Genomic DNA, 24,851 nt, shown 5'->3' on the forward strand with positions numbered 1-24,851 from the left:
GTCGAGCTAGCACAGTGAATGCCACATAGCAACAGTTTAGTAAACATAGCAATATGAAATGCACTTTTCCATTGAGCTAAGAAAGTGGCTAATTAACTACTATCATTTAGAATCTATTTTTAAAGTAAGCTTTAAAAATATCTACAGAGTAAAATGTGAAAAAGGACATTAGAATATTATTTCAGTTTTTAATTCAGTTAAACAGGGAAAAGAAATTGGTTTAAAGTCTGCCAGAGAACCTTGTAGGTGCTCAAGGGCTTTTGAATTAGAAGTTGCTCTAGCTAAGGGTGATCACAGAGTCTGTGGACTCAGAGCCCACTGATTAGGCATGTTAGTTGGAGAATTATCACATTCAATGGCTTGTTTCAGCTTCAGATCCCTAACCAGAGTAGGCCCAGAATGTTTGGCTTTTGACTCTCATGCAAGTGTCATTTCTATCTACTACTTTTCTTTGTCAGAAAACAAGGAATTGTGACTAATTTCAGAAGGAGTTTATGCTATATTTCATCCTCCCTAAAATCATTCTTCAAGAAATGTCCATCCTTTAAGATTACTTCTAGGAACTGATTGTCTCTGAATGAACCATTCACAATTTACCAAACATGGCTTTAAGGTTATGTCCTGTTGAGAAAAAAAAAAACAGGTGTCAAAATAAGTTGTGATATTTTTATTTGTATTCATAAAATTCTTCGATATCCTATTTAATTCACCTTCATTACCTTTATCCATTACATGTATAATAATAGATAAATGACTACATTACAATTTCAATAAGATGAATTATTAATTTCCTACCTATGTTTCTGTAGGACCAAATAGCCATGAAGTTCTTCATCTTTACCTGCCTGGTGGCTGTTGCTCTGGCAAGCCATGTAAGTGAACATGGGTACATAATGCTCTGTCTTCCTTTTGGAATTATGAAAAGAGTAAAGCTGTCACTATGTGCAAAAGGTGCAAGCATTGGCAAAAATTAAGACTGAGCCTGTTACCTTGAATTCTGTATCAATGACCTTGTGTGAAGTCCAAAGGTGGGCAGTCAAGGTACAAATTGTGGATATCTAGAAGATGCAGAGTGTAGACAAAAAAAAAAAAAATGTTTACAAGCAAACATAGAGAGCTTGCAAAATTGCTCAGTGCTCAAAAGATAAAGCTTTTGGCACACAAGGACAAAGATGGAATTTGGATTCCTGGGACCCATATAAAACCTCCCACGTACAGCTAAGCTGCCAGCCTGAATTCAAGCACTTGGAAAGGAAAGAGTATGAGACAGTAAATTCCAGAACAGGCAGGCTCGCCAGATTAGGCTGCATCAGGGAACTCTGTTTCAACAGAGAGATCTTGTCTCAGTGAAAAAGATCCAATGATATCAAGGAAGGCTCCAAATGTAAACCTCAGGCACTGACACTCAAGCTCACCTATGTGTGCATGTCCCTACCTGCACATGGAAACAAGAAAACACAAATGCACGAATGCACACACCATAAACTTAGCAAAAAAGGACTTGAGTGGAGTATATGTATTAGTAGGCTTGAATTTAAATGTAATATATTTAGCAAAAACAGCTAGTAAAGAAACGATGATGATGATGATGATGTCTCAAAATGCCCAGCACATGATAGATAATACATTTTAAAATACTTAATGATCACAGTAGTTAGGTCGGTCCACGTGTATCTACATATATGATAGTAACAATAATATTAGTCTTTTGCCATTATCTTTACCATCAGTCTGAGTGTAAATGTTAACTCTAGAATAAAGATGTTAATTTATACAGAAAAATAATATGATGACTGGAAATGTTATACAGGATCAGTACCTTTTTAATTTTTATTGTTAGTCTAAACGGTTTCTTCAAAATAAAAAGAAGCATCTAGATAAAAGTCTATTGTGTAATTAGCAAATGGTAGCTCAAGATCTTCACAAGCACTTTTGTCAAAGTTGTTCTGTACTGATATTTGAAAATTAGTTTTTCAAAGAAAGCCCTTTTCTTGCACTAACTTTGTCTAAAAAACTGTTAATCTTTCATCTTAACCATTTTTACTAATTCGTGAGTATGTGTGCCTCTGTGTGTGTATGTGTGTATGCGTGTGTGTGTGTGCATGTGTGCATCACATGGGGTTTGTGGGTGCTGGGGGGCAATTCCTGCCATCCATCATGTGGGTCCTAGGGAATGTACTCAAGTCCTCACGCTTCATGTTTAACTGCCTCAGCTTTTGCTTTAAACTTCACTGTCATTAAGTAGTAGAAAAAGAGACACACCTTGTCATTTAGAATAAGCCATAGAAGTTAAATTTGCTTTTATTTTTATTTATGCAGGCGATAAAGGAGCAATCCTCCAGTGAGGTAAGGTACTTTATTATGAAGGTTAATTCCGGCACCTAATAGTAAATTGCATGCATTTGCTCACCTAAATTTTTATGAATAGCAACAATGCCACTCTAAAGTCATAGGAAAAAGTTTAAAGTTCTTCCACTGAAATGAAAAATTTGGGGGAAAATGAACCAAAATATACAGCAGCAGTAAACATACGCACTTTTCTCCATGCTGGTGGTGTTAGCCCTCAGTGATTCTGACGTTCATGTAGGAATCTCGTGCTGCGAATGAGGATGGTAACTCCTTAGGTCCACTGTGGGGGCAGTGAATGTGTGCACATCGGGGCTCCATCTTCTGAATGTCTTCTTCCCATGCATCACTACTTGATTCCAGCCCAATGGTACCCAACAAATAGCCGTGCTCTCCTCCCATGATTTCACTTAAAACTCAAAGAAATATTTTTTTAAAAACATGAAGAAAATGTACGAGTGTTTTTTCCCCACTTTGGTATTGTCAATTCAAAAATCATTATTGTAAACTCTTATATTCAATAGTCAGTGTTCATCAATATTTTGGGGGGTTAGTATAGGTAAAAGATTTCATGAGTAACCAAAATGTGTTATCATTTTTCCCCTAAGGAATCTGCCAGCAACTACCATAGAGTAAGTCATAGCTTCTTATATTAAATATGTTTTAAAACATTTTTAATTTGCATGGCTATAAAATTAATGTTATTTACTTCTTTTCAGAAGTATAAGCAAGGCAGTAATGTGTTTTTCCAAACAACTCAGGTAAGACTTGTTTTATTAATGTCTGTACCACCCATTTGTCCAAATGATTGTCATATTTCAACTTGGAAGTTCAAATGATCAGTGTTTTCATAATCTTAGTTAGCCTTTACGCAATAACATGAAAGATCCCACACGGTAGCTGTGTTTCATTTTGGCGCCATGTTTTCAAATGAGTTATTTTAATATAAACCCAAAGAGTGGAGATATAGTATTAGTATAATTCTTTCCAAAGAAAATGGGTTTCTCCTAATTTCATAAATATTTTTGTAGGGGTAATGTGCCTAATTCTTTGTAAATTAGAAAACTATAAAAAAAGTAAAACTGATGAGAGATTTAAACTATAGTCATTTAAACTAGAATTTGATTTTAGCTGCAAAAATTTTATCCCTTCTTTCTCTATGTTCACCAAACCCCAGTTACAAACCTGATCAAATGAATCCCTCCCATATATTTTCCCAGATTTGGTTAATAATCAGTACCTGTAAATCATAATTAAATGTGCTTTTTTATCTTCCTTCTCATTTTGCATATTAGTAATACAGTAGGAAATAAATATGATATGAAGTTAAGGTAATTGCTGCTTATTGATGAATATTGTTGAGAAATATAATTTTTTGTTGCCAATTCTTTTGTTTTGTTTTTACTTTATTCATCAAGGATTCTGCTAGCAGTTCATCCAGTGAGGTAATATATTATTTCTTCTCTATTATATTTGGGAAATCTTGACTTGATCATTGTGTTCTATAATAACTTGATAATCCCTAGGAGATACACATATAAATATTCAATGGAAGAAAAGGATCTCAAAAGTTATCCCATCATAGCTTAAGTTAACTAAATTCATAAAATCATTATTTAGTGTACCCTATTCTCTGCTGTATATGTGACTCCATGAGAAGTTAAATCAGGAACTCTGAGTTGGACTAAAATGTTTACATTTCACTAAATCTTTGATGTGATACCATAATAATATTAAAGACGGAGATCTATTTCAAAAAAGTCAAAAGAAAGTTTGTTTTAGATACTCTGAAAGTTGTCAATACCTTCTCTACCTTTGGTTGACAAGAACAATGGTGAAAGATTGAGGTATGCCTTAAAAGGTCTGGCAGCACTGTATTGGGTCAGAATCTAGAGCCTCATGACCTTGAATGATGTCCAAGCTCTTCACAGCCAATGCCTCAGAAAACAGGCCTCTGCCTTTCTCTAAATGTAGGTCTCAGTCCAGAGTGAGAGCTTCTAACCATAGCTGTCATTGAGCAAAGACCCAACAGGCTTAGTCCACCCCACTTCTCACCAAATATGTCTCACCCCCATCTCTCTCTCCTATATTTTTTAGAAGGGACCTCAGGTTCTAACTATAACTCTATAACCAAGATTGGCCATAAATCCATAGTAATCTTACTGCCTCAGATTACAGAGTATGCTGGGGTTACAAGCATGAGTTAACACCTGGTTCGTCTCATTTATTTGTTTTTATCATTTGCCTGTCCAGAAATTAAAAAAAAAATCTGCAAAGATAACATGTTAAAATTAAATATATTCTAATTATGCCATTAATTTTATAGAGGAAAAAGGAGACAGACAAAGTTATGATAAATATTAAGCCTATTTAATTCTTAAACCACTTAACATGTCCGTCCAGGATTCTGAATATTTGACTAATTACCCTTGGCTTCCTACTAAATAGCATTGATATTTAACTCTTGCTATATTATTCAAGTAAAGCTATTTTCATGCTTTTCTTTAGGAATCTGCTGATGATATCAGTGAAGTAAGTAACTATAATTCAACAAAGCTTCTTTTATTAGCAGCATTTCTGTCTGTACCTCTCTGACATCAGCAATGTTTTTTTTTTTTAAACAGAAAATTGTGCAGTCTAGAGCACAGAAGGTCAACCTAAGCCGGCAGGTAAGTTTGTTACGACCATAGCATTTCTTCCCAATATTTAACACCAAATTTTTACAAAATTGTTGACATAATATGTGAATATTATCTTAAAAAATATGGAATTTTGCTGGGCACAGTGGCACATGCCTCTAATCCCAGCTACTGTGGAGGCAGAGGCAGGCAGATATGGTCTACAAAGCAAGTCCAGGACAGCCAAGGCTACACAGAGAAACCCTGTCTTGAAAAACAAAACAGAAATGGAATGTTAACAAAAACTAGACAATCCAAATTCAAAAAAATTTTAAAACTCAGAAAAATACTTTATAGCTAGTTGACTTGAGATATCTGTGTGATACCTCAGTTCTGTAATTAGTCAAAATGCTTCTCTTTGAATCAACAAAAAAAGACAAATAATTTCAGACCAAACGTCACCTAATGCTCTCATTCTGAAGTGCATTTGGTGATGAAAGCCATTTCCAGGAGACAACAGAAATATGCAGTGCAAAAAGGAAGGAAAGTATTGAAATTGGGCAAATTCCTTCCCAACCTCAGCTCCTTGAGCAGTTGCTTAATTCCTCCACTCCACAACTTCTTTGTGTCAAAACGAACCACTGGATACTACAGCTGCAGACTGCGAAGGTGTCAAAGGATAATTGCAAGCTACATAATTAAAAGTTTGTGAAAATAAACAAACAAAAGAATAACAGTCGCTGATTTTAAACATATAGAAAAAGTCCATTCTATGACTATCATAACAAAATACTTTCACACTGAACCATTCAAGACAAGATAAAGTAGCCTATTTTAAAGAAATGGTTGTCTAATACTTTTTTTTTCACGCCAGTCTATATCCTTCTGATGGTGTTCTCTTATATTCTCCCTAATGTGCTCATCTGACACACCCCAGCAAAGATACCTCAGTGTTGTTCTTCACATCCACTTAATTACTGTCTGTGCACTGGAAATTTTCTGACTTAAATATGAGGCTTTTTAAAATGTGGTTTCAACTTTAAAGACAGTTATTTGTAGGCAGCTCGTGATGGCCAAATCAAAGTTGGAGAAGTTCAGGATGGGTCTAAGAGACAGGTGCCATAGGTGCTTCTTAATCAACTCACTTTCTGGAAGAGTGATGGAAGTCATTAAGAAGTCAGCCTATAACAAAGAAAATATAAACATCACTGTTGCCGAGTGCAGGCATCAAGTTTCTTGAGCCAACTTTGGGATGGGGTAGGGGGAAAAATAGCAGTGTAAGAAATTCTCAACTTCTACATTCACATAATAATTTGCCCTTCACAGACACTCAAACTTCTTCTGGACTCCTACATTTTAATAATGTCTTCAGTTCTAAAATTCACTTTATGCATTTTGTTTAGTCAATCTGGTATAGTTTTGTTATTTATATAGATTTGATTTCATAAAGACACACTCTGACAAACAGAGAATAGTCACTACATAAATACTGCCATATTTATCTTCTTGTAGAAAAAAATCAAGCCCCAGGGCATTTCCATCCCTCAGTGCTGCACACCTTTTCAGCAGCAACAGGCCGGGATCCAGTGGGACCAGAGTAAGACCATCCGTAATATTCCCATCCAGGTGAGTGCTGCATTTCTGTTTTTTAAATTTTTCACTTATTTTTTTTAATGTTACCCTCATTTGAGAAATAATTAAGACAGCTAACTGAAAAAAAGTGTTCTGATCAATTTGAATACAGAAAGCAAAATCCTTTTAGATAACATTTGTAATAAATTTTCTAGAATATAAATTAAATAAAATCATACAGACAAATTTCTATTGAGTTACTGCTTAAAAGCACTGTAAATAATTCAAAAATATGAATTCCATGCATAATTCTCAGACATTTGCATTCAGTTGTGATTTGAAGTGAGTATGAGAGGATGTCATTTTTAAAAGTAATCTAAAGTCTAAAGAAGTCAATCTGAATGACTATTCGATGTGTCAAGTTATTGGGCTTAAGGAAGTCTTTGAAATAGGAGAAACAGCATCATGCAGGAAACAAGGCAGGATCTTATCTATAGCTTGAGATGTGAAGTCAGAAGTGCAGAGAACCAGCTGCTGAACTACCAAAAGCCACATGCCATATGACATTGGGCAGAAGATCGGCTCTATCTGTGCTTCTTGTGTTTGGAGTGGAAATTATTTTCCAAAGAGTCTACTAGAAGCTAAGAAACCGTTATCATCATTAGAGCAAATAAGCTTTCATGCATTGTCTCCAACACTGCTACATGACTATTGGCACATCTTAAACATTAAAATACGTTTGCATCTGAAGTAGAAAGTTTCTGATGTGCTATTATGTCCAGGAGATGGCAGAGTTGGGAAGCAAAAATTGTAGACTAGTTAGTAGATGTCAGCTGTTAGCCAACAATCAAATAGACATTTTTTTTTCCAGAACAGAACAAGAAGTTATTTAATGCATAATTACTTAAAATAGTAATATTTCCTTTGTCTCTGCTGTTGAAGATATCATATCTGACTAGTGAATTTGTATCATTCAATTCCTCCTTTCCTCACCCCCTCCATAAATTCATGACCTTTCATTCTTTAATTAATTATTACATATAAAGCATATACATGTATTTATGTATCTAGGTAAACTCCTGGGACCTGCTACCCTATCAGGAAATTTTCCCTGAAGAAGACTGTTTTTTTCCCTTTCTTAGAAACCATTAATTGCCTGTAGCTCTCCATCCAGAGTTGAAACCTCACAAGAATCCCTAATCTACGTGTACATATCAACTGATGTTGCCGTTTTATTGGATCTTGTTTTTAGGCAACCTTATTGTTGAGTTTCCCCAGGTGCAGCCTCCCTGCCATACCCAAAACCCATGCGCACAGCAGATGCCCTGGTTTTCTGGCCCTGACAATATTTTTTAGTACAGTAATTCCTTCTTTCTCAGGTCCCACTAGTCTTAGTAACTGTCTTATCTTTTTATTTGGTTGCAAACTTCTTAAAAATCTCCTTTTCCTGACTAGATGTAAATATCAGTTATAAGTAGGTATCAAACTATTCGATTGTCGCATGTCAGTCCTTAAGCTATTTATATCAATAAGCTATTTTGCTCGTTTCTTCTAGGCTAAAGGATATCTGCTCTATGTCATTTATTGTCAAAATTTATTTTAAAATTAAGCACATTTTTGAAGTGTGGAATGTAGAATACTAAAGTATTACAGCATTCTTTATCCCATTTCCATACACAGCACTCTACAGTTTTAAATATGGCAATGCTATCAAGTACAACTACACCCTAAAACAGATCTCAAATATAAGAAATATATTAAAAAAATAATTTTTCAAATGCTTCTGAATCATTTGTATCTTGCTGTTACAAATGCCCAGGGTTTTTTCTCCCAAGAAAGCACCAATTGAGACAAATCATCCCAAGAAAGGGATATTTTATTTGGTTATATGGATGTGTCATACACTGAACCAGTTTTTTTGTTTGTTTGTTTGTTTGTTTTTTATAGAAAAAAGAAGAGGACTCCTCTGAGGTAACTTGTTTGTTTTTCTTTCTTTTTTTTCATAAAAACAAAGTCCAGTGCCAGACAATCTCATTTATTAAAATTGTTGTTTGATGCATAAGATTAGATTTACAGCAATAGAATTTTTTTTATGTAATTATGAAGAAAAGCCATGTGGGAACAGACAAAGCAGTAACATTCAAATGTGGCAAGAGTTCACACAGTACTAGACAAGAACAAGAATTACCACCTCCTTTCTTGGCAGTCTCTGAACTGCGTGAGGAGCCCGTCCGCAGTTTCTAATCTGTGTGCTCCACGTGTGGAATCGAGTTCTCACATCAGTGCTGTTTTCAAAAACCTCCCCTTATTTATGTCATAGGTCACCTGGAATGGCATCCAACAATTTACGTAGTTTTATCCCCTTGTAATATCTTACCGTAGAAATAACTTGGTGTGTTATTTTTATTTCTTTTCCTAGGAATCCCCCATCACTTCTGTGGAGGTGAGTCATGACTACTAAAATTACAAGGGCTTTTAAGTTTTCCTTCTAATTTTGTAGTTAGTGACTAGGAAAGGGTTACCTACTTATCATGAAAGTATGCATGATCGTTGATGAACTAAATTCTTATTTCCCAGGGGAAATGGAGAGCTTATTATTTAGTGATTTCAATAGTTATAAACACTAACAGTTTCAATGTATTGTTACTAGAATTACTTAGCTAAGCAAATATTTAGCAACGTTTTTCTGAAATTATCTCTTAAAAATTTTATATGAAGACCTCCCAAGGCACAGATATGGGTATTTATGTACAGATGCTTATTTAGCATAATTTCAGCAAGCATAGTATAAAATGTTTTATTATACTACTAAAACATATAAAATTATCCATTTATTTAGAAAGCATAGAATAAGCAATAACTAATCTAGAGATGCTAGATACTGGAAATTTAATAAGTAAAATGAGCAAACTCCATTTAAAGTTGATACGAGAAAAAAGCAGTAAATGTATGTTTCTAATATTTGAGGAGTTCAGACGTAATTCAAACCGTGAACAAATCGTCATGTTTGAGTTTATAGCAGATGGACCACTCTTGCCACATCTAAGAATAAATTTGACAAAATAAATGAGTGTTCACTTCAATATGTCGCATTTTTGTTTGCTTTCTTCAGGAAATCCTGAAGAAGATTATTGATATGGTGGTAAGTGTTTTAGTTTTCTGCAGTCATTTGTGGCTTACAGTGTGTAGAATATGAAGAGTGAGCATCCTTGACAATGTCATTTACTGATAAAACAGAGATTATTTTAGATGCATGAAAGTAACATTTTAGTGACTTATTATTTTAAATCTTTGCCTTAATTGTCAGTGATTCTGTCAAGGGCTTTTAAAATTATTTACGTTTGTGTACATTTGCACTTTCCATGTTTTTACATTGATTTTTTTTAAGTTGTTGCCGGCATTCTTCACCTGTCACAGTAACGGTCATACTGGTGTATGAACTTTCCTGTCAGGTGACGTTTTATAATTTGAGTCATTACAAATTGAATTACTTCAGCACCTTCAGATTCTTTTTAACTTTTATTAACTACACTTCATTCACTTAGTATCTCACCATAAACCCCTCCCTCCTTTCCTCCTAATCCCACCTTCCCTCCCCCTTTTGCACACATGCCCCTCCCCAAGTCCACTGATAGGGGAGGTCCCCCTCTCTTCCTTCTGATCTTAGTCTATCAGATCTCATCAGGAGTGGCTGCATTGTCATCTTCTGTGGCCTGCTCCCCCCTCAGGGGGAGATTTTTTTTTTTTTTAATATAAATGCAGGTTTATTGGAAACAGTGAGGGAGAGGAAGGAGAGCACGTGCTGGGGGAGGAGGGTTGTGGGGAAAGGGAGAGAAGGAGCAGGAAGAAGGAAAGCGGGAGCAAGGGTAGGAAAAGGGGCTACCAAGAACCAGAACCAAGATGAAGTCTGGTTATATAGGGAAGGGCCTCTGGGGATGGCCGGCGGTCTAAAGCACCTCCAGACTTTCATACACTTTTTTTTTCTTAATTTCTTAAGGACATTTCTAGCAATTCATCTAGTGAAGTAGATTACATTATTACATAAATGAAAATAAACCAATTGATTTAAAAGATCACATTTTTCTGCTGTTAAAACTTCTAAAAAATGGAAATTTTCTATCTTACTAACTACATAAAAATATATGATATAAATATTACTGATAATGAAAATTCTCATCTATAATTCAATTAATATGAAATATATATGGCATAAATCACGTGTTCCAATGACCACATCACTCAATCTGAAGAAAATATTTAAAAACAAATTCAAGACAAGCGATCAAAATTTGATTTTGATATAAAATGTGCATCTGAAAATAAAAACAGGCCTATTTTTTAAAATCAGTTACTTTAGAAATTAGCTGCTGATTTGTAAAGTAGTTAGAAATCTCAGCATAAAACATTTTTTTTATTTTAAATAATTTAGATTAAGCACCCACATAGTAAAACTGCATCCCAGCTTCTCTCTGTATCCCAGCTTCTCTTTCTCAAAACTATGGTGTCTTGGCGATCAGTGTCTAAGAACAAGTCGGGTAACCGTTTACTGAGTCTAAAGTACATGTGCTCAGTGAAATGACACAGGCTTTGAAGTCTGGGAAGTTAGCCCCAGGCCTCTGCCCTGATACAAAATTTAATAACATCATTCTTGTCACATACCTTACCTCTAACTGAAAAGTAAACATAGGAATAAACTAGATACTCTAAAGTTTTTTGTAATATATACAAAATGTGTCCGAAAAATGCTAGAGACACAAAAATGATTTCAGCATCTTTTGCCATTCTATCAATAACATATAACAATCATGGATCCACTGTGCACTCATTCACTGGAAATAAAATAAAATGTTTTATTGATAAGAACTAGGACACCCCTGCAAGAATCTCTATTGATCCTCTGGACTCATCCTGGTAAAATCAACTCAGCCAGCTTTAAAGATCTCGAGTGGAACTATACATAAAATCTGACACAGGCCATTCAGAAAGCTCTATATATACTCTATGAAGTAACTCTGCAATTGAAATGATGCTCAGAGAGACTGAGCAACCAGATCAGAGGTATAGACTCCAGGGAATCCATCATGATAAATCATTCTGCAACTCTCTGACTCTAAAGGTCATATATGAAAACGTGTGAAGAAAATTAGCATGCTTATTAAAATGTTCTTATTTCCTTCTGAAGTACAAATTTCCGGTTTACTTTTACACATTTTTGTGTCTGTGTATGAGTTAATAGAATATCTTCAATTCAATCGTGAGTTCCATAAAACAAAAATGGTTATGCTGATTTTCATATTAGAAAAAGTTTTGTCTCATGTTCTCTTGGAATAATTTAGAAAATGTCTAAGTAGTTAATGTTAGAATTTGCTAGCTTCTTTTCCTCTCTGTTTTGAAGTAAAGAGGATATTAACTTTTTTATTTTTATTTCTTTTAGGTCAAGTTCAGCCAGCTTCAGCAGGTCACCATCCCCCAATTCCCTCAGGCTGTTCATACACAGATACCTGTGAACTACTGGAATCCCAATGAGTACCCCACCGCCCCATATGCTCGCTATGTGGTATGTGTCATAAAGATTTAATATAATATTAGCATAAAAATAAATATAATGTAAAATAGCATCATTTGCTTGCAAAAAGTGACATAATAAGATGAAATAAAATATGGCTTTACATAGAAATAAAAAATACACTTTAAATTTAAAATATTAGGGGCATTAAAATTATATTATTTATCAAAGTACCTGTAATAGTAACAAGAACAGTAATTTTTTATTTTAACAATCAGCAATAACAAAGAATTGCATTGATATTCTATTTCAATTTCTTATATACAGCTCTGAGGCTTCTCTCCAGTTACAGGTTTTGAGAATAATTATTCTCTTGATTATTATAGTTATTTGTTGAGGTAGAAGCATTGAGTATTATTAATTTTAATTTTATAAAATATTCAAAAGTTATATGAACAGAGTGAATTTACAAGCCCTACTCAATACTTGTATCTCATTCACTTCCTGAAGGCCTTTGGCTTGGGATGCTCCTTCACCACTAACATGCAGAGTAGATGGTGGAGCACAGAACTGAAACGTTTGTATAAGTGTTAGTGATTTGACATTGCATCCTTAGAACCGAGTCCCCTATCTATCAGTTATCTACAGGGTGTTTCCAACTCCTACTGTTTGAGATTAAACAAGCATCATTCCACCGTTGATGGACATCTGGGTTGTTTCCAGGTTCTGGCTATTACAAATAGAGCTGCTATAAACATGGTTGAGCAAGTGTCCTTTTTGTGTACTTGAACAAACTTTGGGTATATACCTAGCAGTGGTATAGCTGGGTCTGGAGGAAGCACTATTCCTATTTGTCTTAGGAAGCGCCAGATAGCTTTCCAAAGTGGTTGTACAAGTTTACATTCCCACCAGCAGTGGAGGAGGGTTCCCCTTTCTCCACAACCTCTCCAGCATGTGTTATCGCTTGAGTTTTTCATCTTGGCCATTCTGATGGGTGTAAGGTGATATCTCAGGGTCGTTTTGATTTGCATTTCCCTGATGGCTAATGAGGATGAGCATTTCTTTAAGTGTTTTTCTGCCATTCGATATTCCTCTTTCAAGAATTCTCTGTTTAGCTCTGTTCCCCATTTTTTAATTGGATTACTTGGATTGCTGCTTTTCAGCTTCTTTAGTTCTTTGTATATACTGGATATTAGTCCTCTGTCAGATAAAGGGTTAGTGAAGATTCTTTCCCAATCTGTAGGCAGTCGTTTTGTTTTGATGACGGTATCCTTTGCTTTACAGAAACTTTTCAGTTTCATGAGGTCCCATTTATTGATTGTTGCTCTTAGAGCCTGTGCTGTTGGTGTTCTGTTCAGGAAGTTGTCTCCTGTGCCAATGAGTTCTAGGCTGTTCCCCACTTTTTTTTCCAATTGATTTAGGGTATCTGGTTTTATGTTGAAACAACCCAGATGTCCATCAACGGTGGAATGGGTACAGAAATTGTGGTATTTTTATACAATGGAATACTACTCAGCAATCAAAAAGGAGGAAATCATGAAATTTGCAGGCAAATGGTGGGATCTAGAAAAGATCATTCTGAGTGAAATATCCCAGAAGGAGAAAGACAAACATGGGATATACTCACTTATATAGACCTATAAGATATGATAAACATAATGAAATCTATACACCTAAAAAAGATAACCAATTGAGCGGACATGGGGTAAGATGATCAATCCTCGTTTAGAAAGACAGGTGGGATGTGCATTGAACGTATGACAGGAGTCTATTGAGCGCATCTGAAAGACTCTAACTAGCAGTGTTTTCAAAGCAAAGACTCATGACCAAACCTTTGGCAGAGTACAGGGAATCATAAGAAAGAAGGGGAGTTAGTCTGATGGGGAAAGGATAGGAGCTCCACAAGGACCAAATATATCTGGGCACAGGGTCTTTTCTGAGACTGACATTCAACCAAGGACCATGTATGGATATAACCTAGAACCTCCACTCAGATGTAGCCTGTGGTAGCTCAGTAACCAATTGGTTTCCCAAAGTGAGGGGAACAAGGACTATTTCTAACAGGAACTCAATGACTGGCTCTTTGGTCTCCCCACCCCCGAAGGGAGGAGCAGTCCTGTTAGGCCACAGAGGAGGGCTTTGCAGCCAGTCCTGAAGATACCTTATAAAACAGGATCAGATGAATGGGGAGGAGGTCCCCCCTATCAGTGGACTTGGAAAGGGGCACGGTGGAGATGAGGGAGGGAGGGAGGGACTGGGAGGGAATGAGGGATCAGGACACGGCTGGGATACAGAGTTAATAAAATGTAACTGATAAAAAAAAAAAAAAAACAACAAGCATCATTAAAGAAAGTGAAATTATAGAAAGCATCACTATAGAATCTAACTTTAGGTTCAATATTAGATACCAAGAGAATATAGGAGATACTTTAAATGAAATAAAAACATTCTTAGACAGTTAAAATGCATTGTACTTTTTTTTTTTTTCAGAGATACTTCTAAGATTCTTGAGTTAACTGCTGCACGCTAGCTGTAGGTAAGTGCCTTTTAGCCTGGACATGGAACAACACTTTTAACAATACTTACAATTTAGCATGTCCGAGTAGAAGAAAAATCACACTTCGACTATTCAGTTATATTACAAATCAAACATTTACTGAAAATATTTTCAGTTTTGCTACACATTTTTGATTTACCAATTGGTTGTCTGTGTAAGTTTGACGCATGTGCTAATTATGGGTACATAATTTATATAAAAACTCCTTTGCGGGATGGAACTGATTCAACCAGGAGCAATGAAACTGAGCAGAAATTGTGAAAAACAGAAGTGGCCACACTGGTGCACTTTCGATACCTGTCTAGCCTTCTGAAAGGAGAGATGGGTCGATATGAAGGGTCAATTCTATATATTTCTTTCTTTAAATTTTAAGCCATTTTAAGGAGAATATCTTCTCCTTAGAATAAATGGTGAACCTGGTAGTGTAAGTAATTCTTAATTATTGGAAACATTACGTAGAATGCCTTTTATGAAATGTATGAGATAATTTTTCACTTAACTATCATTTAGACATTAATAGTAAAATGTCAGCTTGAGTAGGCCACTACTATTCTATCAGAGTTAATTATACATAATTTTACTTGGCCACCCTGTATGTATGAATGTTCATATAGATCTTACACATATATGCCTATTATATATTTTTCAATAATATGTATTTCTGATAATCTGTTATTTTCTCTTTCTTCAAAGGTCTGAGTAGAAAATTGATTCCTGCATAGTTTCCCCATACATCATGTCATCTAATGCTGTGAACATTCCCTAAGATGCTTCTTGAAAAGACAACAATATTGAGCCAGAAGAGGAGAGAGTGGGATACTTTCTGTATCATTTATAATCTTCTTTGTGGATTGCATTGGCTGTGCCAATTTTGGATCATTGTATCAGAGTAACTATATTGCTTAATGGAAGTCTTTTCAATATTACTTCTGAGATGAGAACCAAAACATCTCTTATCAAAACAATAAAATTTTAAATGCATTTTACCGTGTGCTCTTTTCACTCAGATTCGTTGTTCATTGAGAAGGGGCCACTCTTACTAGAATAACCAGTTTTATAAAGGTTAACTAACCATGGAGGCCACTAAAATAATTTTGTAAATTCAAGGACATCCAATTCCATGTGGTTCTGTCATATCTTTGAATGCTTACATATTTGTTGGCTTTAATCATTTCCACATTCTTAGCAGCCAGTATCAACTGTTTACTTTTTTTTTTTTCATTTATAGGCTGGTTTATTATTACTATGACAAAGTATCTAAAAAAATAACTTAAGAGAGCAAAGTTGGAGTATGGACTCATGGGTTTAAAGCATACAGCCCATGGCTGCTTGACTCTGTGGTCTTTTTTTCCCCTTTATTATTATTATCATTTATTACAATTTATTTAATTTGTATCCTGGCTGTGGCCCCCTCCCTTGTCTCTTCCCAATCCCACTCTTCCTCCCTCTTCTCTCCCTGTGCTCCTCAAATAGTCCACTGATAGGGGAGGTCCTCCTCCCCTTGTATTTGACCCTAGCCTATTAGGTCTTATCAGGACTGGCAACAAGACAGGAACCTATCCCAGAGGGCCTCTGAAAGACTCTATTGCTCAAAGCAGAGGCTGAGACATAGCCAAACTTTGGGCATGGCACAGAGAATCTTATGAAAGAAGAAACAGAAACTGAGCCCTTGGGGCCCTGAAGAGAATAATACCCCGACCAAGTACAATGCACAGAGAGGACCTAAAACCCCAGCTCAGATGTAGCCCATAGACTCAGTCTCCAAGTGGGTTCCATAGTAAGGGGAGCAGGGATTCTCTCTGGCATGAATTCAGTGGTTGTCTCTTTGATTGCCTCCGCTAGGGGGGTGCCACAGAGGAAAATAATGCAAGTGTTTTTTTTTTCCTGCTTCTTATCTATACATCCTATCTCACCCCAAAATTCTATCAGAGTTCCTACTATGATCATACTCTGTGCTTGTGTGGTAATAAACTTGGAGAGACAAGCCAGTCTCTCTGAACTGATGATTTAATGAACTTCTGCCAAGAGTTTTGAACAAATGTTGGGTACCTATGATAAGTTAAAAAACTTTTTCGATGTTTTACAGCAAAATCAAAGACCCAACTTCATCATGTTCACATTTTAATCATTGAAATAAAAACATCAGTATTCCTAATTTTATGAGAAAGCACCAGATTGATTTCCAAAGTACTTGTACAAGATTACATTCCTACCTGCAATGGAGGAGAGTTCCCCTTTCTGCACATCCTCTTCAGCATGCATCATCCCTTGAGATTTTTTATCTTAGCCATTTTGATGGGTGTGAGGTAAAACCCCAGGGTTGTTTTGATTTGCATTTCCATGATGATTAAGGATGCTAAGCATTTCTTTAAGTGTTTCTCTGCCATTCAATATTCATCTGTTGAGAATTCTCTGCTAAATTCTGTACCACATTTTTAATTGGATTACACAATTTGTTGGTATTTATCTTCCTTAGTTATTTATCTATTCTGGATTTTAGCCCTCTGTCAGATGTAGGATTAGTAAAGATCTTTTCCCAATCTGTAGGCTATTGTTATGTTCTGTTGACAGTGTCCTTTGCTTTACAGAAGCTTTTCAGCTTCCTAAGCTCCCATTTATTAATTGAGATCTTAAACCTGGGCTGTCGGTATTCTGCTCAGGAAGTTATCTACTGTGCCAGGCATACACCCAAAAGATGTCCCATCATTCAATGAGAGCATTTGCTCAGCTATGTTCATAGCAGCTTTATTTGTAATAGTCAGAATCTTGAAACAACCTAGATGTCCTTCAATGGTGGAATGGATACAGAAAGTGTAGTATATTTACACAATGGAATGCTACTCAGCAATTAAAACCAAGGAAATCATGAAATTTGCAAGCATCTGGTGGGAACTAGAAATATCATCCTGAGTGAGGTAACCCAGAAGCAGAAAGACACATATGGTATATATTCACTTTTGAGTGGATATTAGCCATATAATGTAGGATAAACATACTAAAATCTATAGTCTTAAAGAAGCCAAACAACAAGGAAGACCCTAGGGAACATGCTTAATCCTCATTCAGAAAGACAAACAGGATAGACATCTGAAGTAGTAGAAGACAAGGAACAGGACAGGAGCCTTCCACAGAGGACCTCTGAAAGATTCTACCAACCAGAGTATCTAAGTAGATACTGAGACTCATAGCCAAACTTTGGGCAAAGTGCAGGAATCTTTATGGAAGAAAAAGGAGATAGAAAGACCTGGAGGGGACAGGAACTCCACAAGGAGAACAACAAAGCCAAAATACCTGGGCCTATGGGGGGCTGCAGAGATCCAACTAAGGACCATGCATTGACAGGACCTAGACCCACTGTACAGAGGAAGCTCATAGGCTGTTCAGTTTCTAAATGGGATCCCTAGTAAGGGGTACAGGGTCTGTCTCTGACCTGAACTCAGTGGCTGGCTCTTTGATTACTTCCTTCTGGGAGGTGCAGTCTTGCCAGGCCACAGAGGAAGGTAATGCAGCCAGCCTTGATGAGACCTGATAAGCTGGGGTCTGAGAGAAGGGAAGGAGGTCCTCCCCTATCTGGAGACTAGGGAAAGGGCATAGGGGGAGAAGAAGGCAGGTAGGTAGGACTGGGAGGAGTGAAAGGGGCCTGCAGTGGGAATACAAAGTGATTATACTGCAATAAATATATAAATAAAATTAAATTTTAAAAAGAAAAAGGAAAAAAAAGAGTATAAAAAAAGAAACAAAAGCAACCAAGAAGAAAAACAGCAATCGCTGATATGTTACAGGGTGATGACTTCACTAGCAAAGAATAAATCAGAGCAATGAGCGACTGTTTTAGAAATGATGGGGGCATAAAATATTTATGGAAGCTGTTGAAAGTTTGAGCAGCCAAATGAGAATTGTGTCTGAGGGAGCTAGAGGAATATAACTCTCAACAGAAGAAACAATGAAAGCAAATTCATATGGCCAGTAGATGACCACAGCACATAAAATATGCTGAGTACATCATGAAACATCAAAAATGAAAAGAACTTTCTGACTATGCACCAGTGAGGAAGAGATGTAAATCATCATGGGCTTGAAACTTCCATTAATCAGTTGATTTGAGATGATAGATCATTAAGAATCATTTGCAGCTGGGTGTGGTGGTGCATGTTTGTAGTCCCAGTCCCAAAATTCGGGGAGCAGAGGCAGGCAGATCTTTGTGAGTTGGAGGCCAACTGGGTCTGCAAAGTGAGTCCAGGATACAAAGAGTACAAAGAGAAACCCTGTCTCAGGAAAGAAAGAAAGAAAGAAAGAAAGAAAGAAAGAAAGAAAGGAAGGAAGGAAGGAAGGAAGGAAGGAAGGAAGGAAGGAAGGAAGGAAGGAAGGAAGAAGGTATCACAGATCGGTTTTTTTTTTAATATTGTATTTAATAGCATACATTGCCTCTCCACCATTGATGAACCGAAAAAAAAAAATCACTGGCCCCAGAAATCCATGAAATAGGTGTCTGCCACTGCTTAACCCAACAAGTGTTGCTCTGTCCATTTGTAATTCAGAAATTTTCCCAAGCAATCAAAACTGTTTAGAAATGTCTCCTTATTGGAGCTAAAACTAGCTATCACCTCACTCTCTTCTAATACAGTTTTAGCAGTCTCCCTCTCCTCACAGTTTTGTTAAGGTCTCATCAACTCAATTGACCACCAAATCATCCAGCATAAGCCACATTAGACTCCCAGTCTGAATTCTTCCTGGCTTAGGCTGAGCATAACCATTAAATCCTCATTCAATGTGCTGCTATGTCACAGCCAAGTTCTCTTTCTGCCATTTCACTCCACACTAAAGCTAGTCCTCTTAATAGGAAGGATGGTGATAAAAGTAGCAACCACACTATGACTCCTAAACTTGTTGAGAATCTATCATGTTCAGTGTTGTATGCACACTTTTTCAATCACAGTCATTAGCAAGCATGCCATGGAAGAAGCTGTAGCTATGTCTGATCCATTATTGTGCACAATCATTTAATTAAGTCTTACAGACTGGTATTTCTCTCAGTTTTCTATCCTTGACTGCTTCCTATATATTTGTTACAATGACCCCTGTTTTTTTTTTCTTTTTTTCACAGTTTAAGGTTCTTTGAGGGTATCATAACAGCTCTTGACTTTGTGAATATGCAAATTTTTCTATTATTTTCCAGTTGAATATTTCATCATCTATAATTTAATAATACCCAATTTTTAATATACAATACCAAGTTTCTATTGTCTTTGTTTTACCTCTTAAAAACCCATCTTTGTATTTTTCAAATTAAAATATAATGAACTTGAATGACCATTCACTTAAGCTTCTCTTATATAAGCTGCTTATTTGTAAATTCATATTTCATTGAAATTTTTCAGATTTATATTAAAACAAAATAAATTATAAATATATTATTTATCAAATTCATTTGTTTATAATGAAACAGATTGGAGGAATCGGACTCTATTCTAGGACCAGACTGCAGTGTTTTCATTAGCATAGGAAAAAAGTAAGTTAGTATATATAGAAAGTAAGATTTTTTTCCCACTAATTAGAGTAGTTTACAAATAAAACTGAAGAAGTTAGAATAAAATTTTAGCAAATATTGACTCTATGGAACCATTCTTTTACAATCACAATAGCTTTTTGTTGAGTATTTACCTCTAAATGAAAGAACTTTTTTTTTTTACTTTAAAAGCATGGAATTGGGTCATCAAGATTAAAAACTGTCCTTCCTCTATTGCAAAATAGTATGACTTGATTTTTATTGCCTGTAATTCAATCTCCTGAAACAATCTGTTTATGGAAGATGAAATATCAAACAAGACAAAAACCAAAAACAAATAATGTCTTACATTGACTGTCCTTGTATTTTTCTTGCCATCAAGCATTATCATTACATCTCCTGTGCTACGCAATTTCAAAAACAGAATATTGGAAGACTAGAAAGGTGTCATGGAAGAAAATAACATCTGGGGCTATTAAGAAATAAGGTGATAGTAGAATACATATGTTATGAAGATAAAATGGGAAATACTGGAAGTTAATGATTCAAGCACGAATGAGAACTGGCCTGGAAGGGGCAAGATGGCGGCGCCGGGAGGACTCTCATTCTGAGCAGCAGCAACAGGATCAGCACAGTAACCAGCAATCAGAACTCACGGCCATAAAACACAGTGATTGTGTTTCCCAGGTGAGAGGATACCCCACGGTGGGAGATTCAATCAGCTTTTAACTCACCCTGCTAAACCGCGGAAGAGATCCCGGTTCCCAGACGCTTGGCTGCCGGCTGCCAGCCCCAGCCCCAGCCCCAGCCCAGAGCCACAAGCCAGTGTCTCTGGTCACGGTCCCAGACTGAACCCTGCGCACCACACTATCAGAGACTGGAATTTTCAGTCGAGAGATAACCCCACGGTGCAGGAAACGATTGGGACTGACCTTAGGTCACCCAGACATCCCCTGGAAAAGACTCGGGTTCCACGGGCGCCCCAGGAGCCAGCCCGGAGCCAGAGCCGGGGACCCAGGCTCCAGCCTGCCTGCCTGCGCGCCTGATTCGCCACCTGAGATAGAACTGTGGGCACCAGGGCACCAGCGAATGTGTTTCACTGCCCGATGCAAACACACAGGGAGGGAAAACAGCTGGTCGGATCTCAGAGCACTCAGCCAACACCCCCACCCCGAAAAAGTCTCAGGAAAATTACCCAGTTTAGGCAAACACCCACGTTCCCAAAGACCGAAAAGGCGGAGACTGAGCCGCCATCACTCAGCTGTACTCCAGACACAGGCAGTTTCTGTGGCCAGCCAACTGACAGAGACCTAGCAGTGCACACCAGGGCAATTAAAAAAAAAAAAAAAGAGAGACTAAGAGTCCCTATCTCCAGAGAATCCACAGGGAAGGAAGGAAACTGTACTGACTTAAATCACCAATTCTTCCCTGAAAAAAGGCTAGCAAAGACAGGTGGGGCCGAGCCGCCATCACTCAGCTGTGCTCCAGACACAGGCACAAACAGTTGCTGCAAGCCAGATGTCCAACTGGGTCACAGCAGCTGATCATTAAATTTACAGCAAAAACCCCAGAAACAGGGCAGCTGTCCTCAGGACTTCCCTGGGTGAGAGGAGAACCCTCTTGACTAACAAAGACCACAGTTACCACTCAGGTCTCTATCCCTGAGGTGAGCAGCAGCAACCCCTGAAAAAACACCAGCCATCCAGGGACTATACCCAAAAAGCTGAGAAGACATCCTTCAGGAAGAACCAGCTTTCTGCAAAGGGGATTCTCTCCACCACAGGATCCCCAGGAACCACCAGAAAATAACCCCAAACACCTAAGATAGCACAATGGGTAGAGGCCAGCATAAAAGCTCAAGCAACAAAAGGCAGAGCAATATGGCATCTCCAGAACCCAGTTACCCAGGGGCAAGTAGCCCTGGACACCCCAGCAAAACTGAAATCCAAGAATATGACCTAACAACTATGCTCATGAAGATGATAACAGAGGAAACAAATAAGATACATAAAGACATAGAGGAAGATAAACTGAAACAGAATATTGCCATCCGTAAAGAAATGGAGGAAGCTGCAGCCAAACAGTTTATGGCCTTTAGAAAGGAAATGCTTAAAGCACTGAATGAAATAAAAGAAACAGAGCTGAAGGAAATAAAAGAAAAACAGGAAAGTACAATCAGACAGGTGAAGGAAGTAAACAAAACAACTCAAGACCTGAAGATAGAATTGGAAAAATTAAAGAAAACACAAATGGAGGAAATAATGGAAAGGAAGAATCTAGGGAAGAAAACAGGAACTACAGAGTTAAGCATAACCAACAGACTACAAGAGATGGAAGAAAGAATCTCAGGTGTAGAAGATACAATGGAAGAAATCGATGTATCTGTAAAAGAAAATGTTAAGTCCAAAAAATTCCTGACACAGACTGTCCAAGAAATCCAAGACAATATGAAAAGACAAAACCTAAGAATAATAGGTATAGAGGAAAAAGAAGACTCCCTTCTCCAAGGCCCAGAAAATATTTTCAACAAAATCATTGAAGAAAATTTCCCCAAGTTAAAGGAGAGGCCAATAAGAATACATGAAGCCTACAGAACACCCAACAAATTTGACCAGAAAAGAAAATCCTCCCGCCACATAATAATCAAAACAGTTAGTATACAGAACAAAGAAAAAATACTAAAAGCTGCAAGGGAAAAAGGCCAAGTAACATATAATGGCAAACCCATTAGAATCACACCTGACTTTTCAACAGAGACTATGAAAGCCAGAAGGGCCTGGACGGATATCATGCAGACCCTAAGAGAACACAGATATCAACCCAGGCTACTATATCCTGCAAAACTCTCAGTCCTCATAGACGGAGTAAACAAGATATTCAATGACAAAAACAAATTTCAACATTACCTACAAACAAATCCAGCATTACAGAAGACACTAGAAGGGAAAATACAACTCCCAAAAAATAGCTTCTTTCAAGAAAACACAGGAAATAAATAACCGTACTACAGTAAAACAAAAAGCAACCAAGCACACAACCTGATGACCACAGCCAACATCAAAATCAAGGGATCTAACAGCCACTGGTCATTAATCTCTCTCAACATCAATGGACTCAACTCTCCAATAAAAAGACACAGATTAACAGAATGGATACGTAAACAAAACCCAGCAATCTGTTGCATACAAGAAACACACCTAAGACACAAAGATAGACATTACCTGAGGGTAAAGGGTTGGAAGACGACTTTCTAAGCAAACGGACCCAAGAAGCAATCAGGAGTAGCTGTTCTAATATCTGATAAAATAGACTTTCAACCAAAATTAATCAAAAGAGATGGGGAAGGACACTACATACTCATCAAAGGAAAATTCCACCAGGAAGACATCACAGTCCTGAACATCTATGCCCCAAATACAAGGGCACCCACATTTGTGAAAGAAACATTGGTAAAATTTAAACCACATATAGATCCCCACATATTAATAGTGGGAGACTTCAACACCCCACTCTCAACAAAGGACAGGTCAACTAAACAGAAATTAAACAAAGAAACAATGTCTCTGACAGAGGTCATGAATCAAATGGACCTAACAGACATTTACAGAACTTTACACCCAAACACAAAAGAATTTACCTTTTTCTCAGCACCTCATGGAACCTTCTCCAAAATAGACCACATAGTTGGTCACAAAGCAAGCCTCAACAGATACAAGATGATTGAAATAATCCCTTGTATCTTGTCTGATCACCATGGAATAAAGCTGGACCTCAACAATAACAGAAATAGCAAAAAGCCTACACACACATGGAAACTGAACAACTTGTTACTAAATGACAGCTGGGTCAGGGAAGAAATAAAGAAAGAAATTAAAGTCTTTCTAGAAATCAATGAAAATGAAGACACACATACCCAAACTTGTGGGACACAATGAAAGCAGTGCTAAGAGGAAAGTTCATAGCACTAAGTGCCTTCAAGAAGAAATTCGAGACAGCACATTTAAGGAACTTAATGGCTAACTTAAAAACCCTAGAAAAAGAAGAAGCAGACACACCAAGAAGGAGTAGACGGCTGGAAATAATCAAACTCAGGGCTGAAATCAATCAATTAGAAACAAATAAAACAATTCAAAGAATCAATGAAACCAAGAGCTGGTTCTTTGAGAAAATCAACAAGATAGACAAACCCTTAGCCAGGCTAACTAAAAGGCAGAGAGACACCACCCAAATCAACAAAATCAGAAATGAAAAGGGGGACATAACTACAGACACTGAGGAAATCCAAACAATCATCAGGACTTACTTCAAAAGTCTATATGCCACAAAATTTGAAAACCTAAATGAAATGGACAATTTTCTTGATCGATTTGACTTGCCAAAGTTGAACCAGGACCAGGTAAATCAACTAAATAGTCCTTTATCCCCCAAGGAAATAGAAGCAGTCATCAAAAGTCTCCCATCCAAAAAAAGCCCAGGACCAGATGGCTTCAGCGCAGAATTCTACCAGACCTTCAAAGAAGAGCTAACACCAATTCTCTTCAAACTATTCTACAAAATAGAAACAGAAGGAACATTACCAAACTCATTCTATGAAGCCACAGTCACCTTGGTACCTAAACCTCACAAGACTCAACAAAGAAAGAGAATTTCAGGCCAATCTCCCTTATGAACATTGATGCAAAAATACTTAACAAAATATTTGCAAACCAAATCCAAGAACACATCAAAGATATTATCCATTATGAC

General features: G+C 37.0%; 1 protein-coding gene across 1 annotated transcript; it reads left to right on the forward strand.

Moving 5' to 3' along the window:
- Positions 1-821: 821 nt before the first annotated feature.
- LOC110539641 (alpha-S2-casein-like A) lies at positions 822-14,544 on the forward strand. The gene is made up of 11 exons (XM_021626484.2): positions 822-872; positions 2,320-2,346; positions 3,066-3,107; positions 3,765-3,791; positions 4,855-4,878; positions 4,971-5,015; positions 6,477-6,590; positions 8,956-8,979; positions 9,649-9,675; positions 11,971-12,093; positions 14,533-14,544. Exons 1-11 carry the CDS (start codon positions 822-824, stop codon positions 14,542-14,544), a joined length of 516 nt encoding a protein of 171 aa, XP_021482159.2.
- The last annotated feature ends 10,307 nt before the right edge of the window (positions 14,545-24,851 follow it).

This window comes from Meriones unguiculatus, chromosome 3, assembly GCF_030254825.1.
Source record: "Meriones unguiculatus strain TT.TT164.6M chromosome 3, Bangor_MerUng_6.1, whole genome shotgun sequence".
Classification (NCBI taxonomy): domain Eukaryota; kingdom Metazoa; phylum Chordata; class Mammalia; order Rodentia; family Muridae; genus Meriones; species Meriones unguiculatus.

What these genes read in the sequence shown, in the direction of transcription:
- LOC110539641 (XM_021626484.2), top strand. Translation starts at nt 822, where the DNA reads ATGAAGTTCTTCATCTTTACCTGCCTGGTGGCTGTTGCTCTGGCAAGC. An exon ending in CTGTTGCTCTGGCAAGCCAT is followed by an intron (nt 873 to 2,319) that starts GTAAGTGAACAT and finishes TTATTTATGCAG; the next exon opens with GCGATAAAGGAGCAATCCTC. An exon ending in TCCGTAATATTCCCATCCAG is followed by an intron (nt 6,591 to 8,955) that starts GTGAGTGCTGCA and finishes TTCTTTTCCTAG; the next exon opens with GAATCCCCCATCACTTCTGT.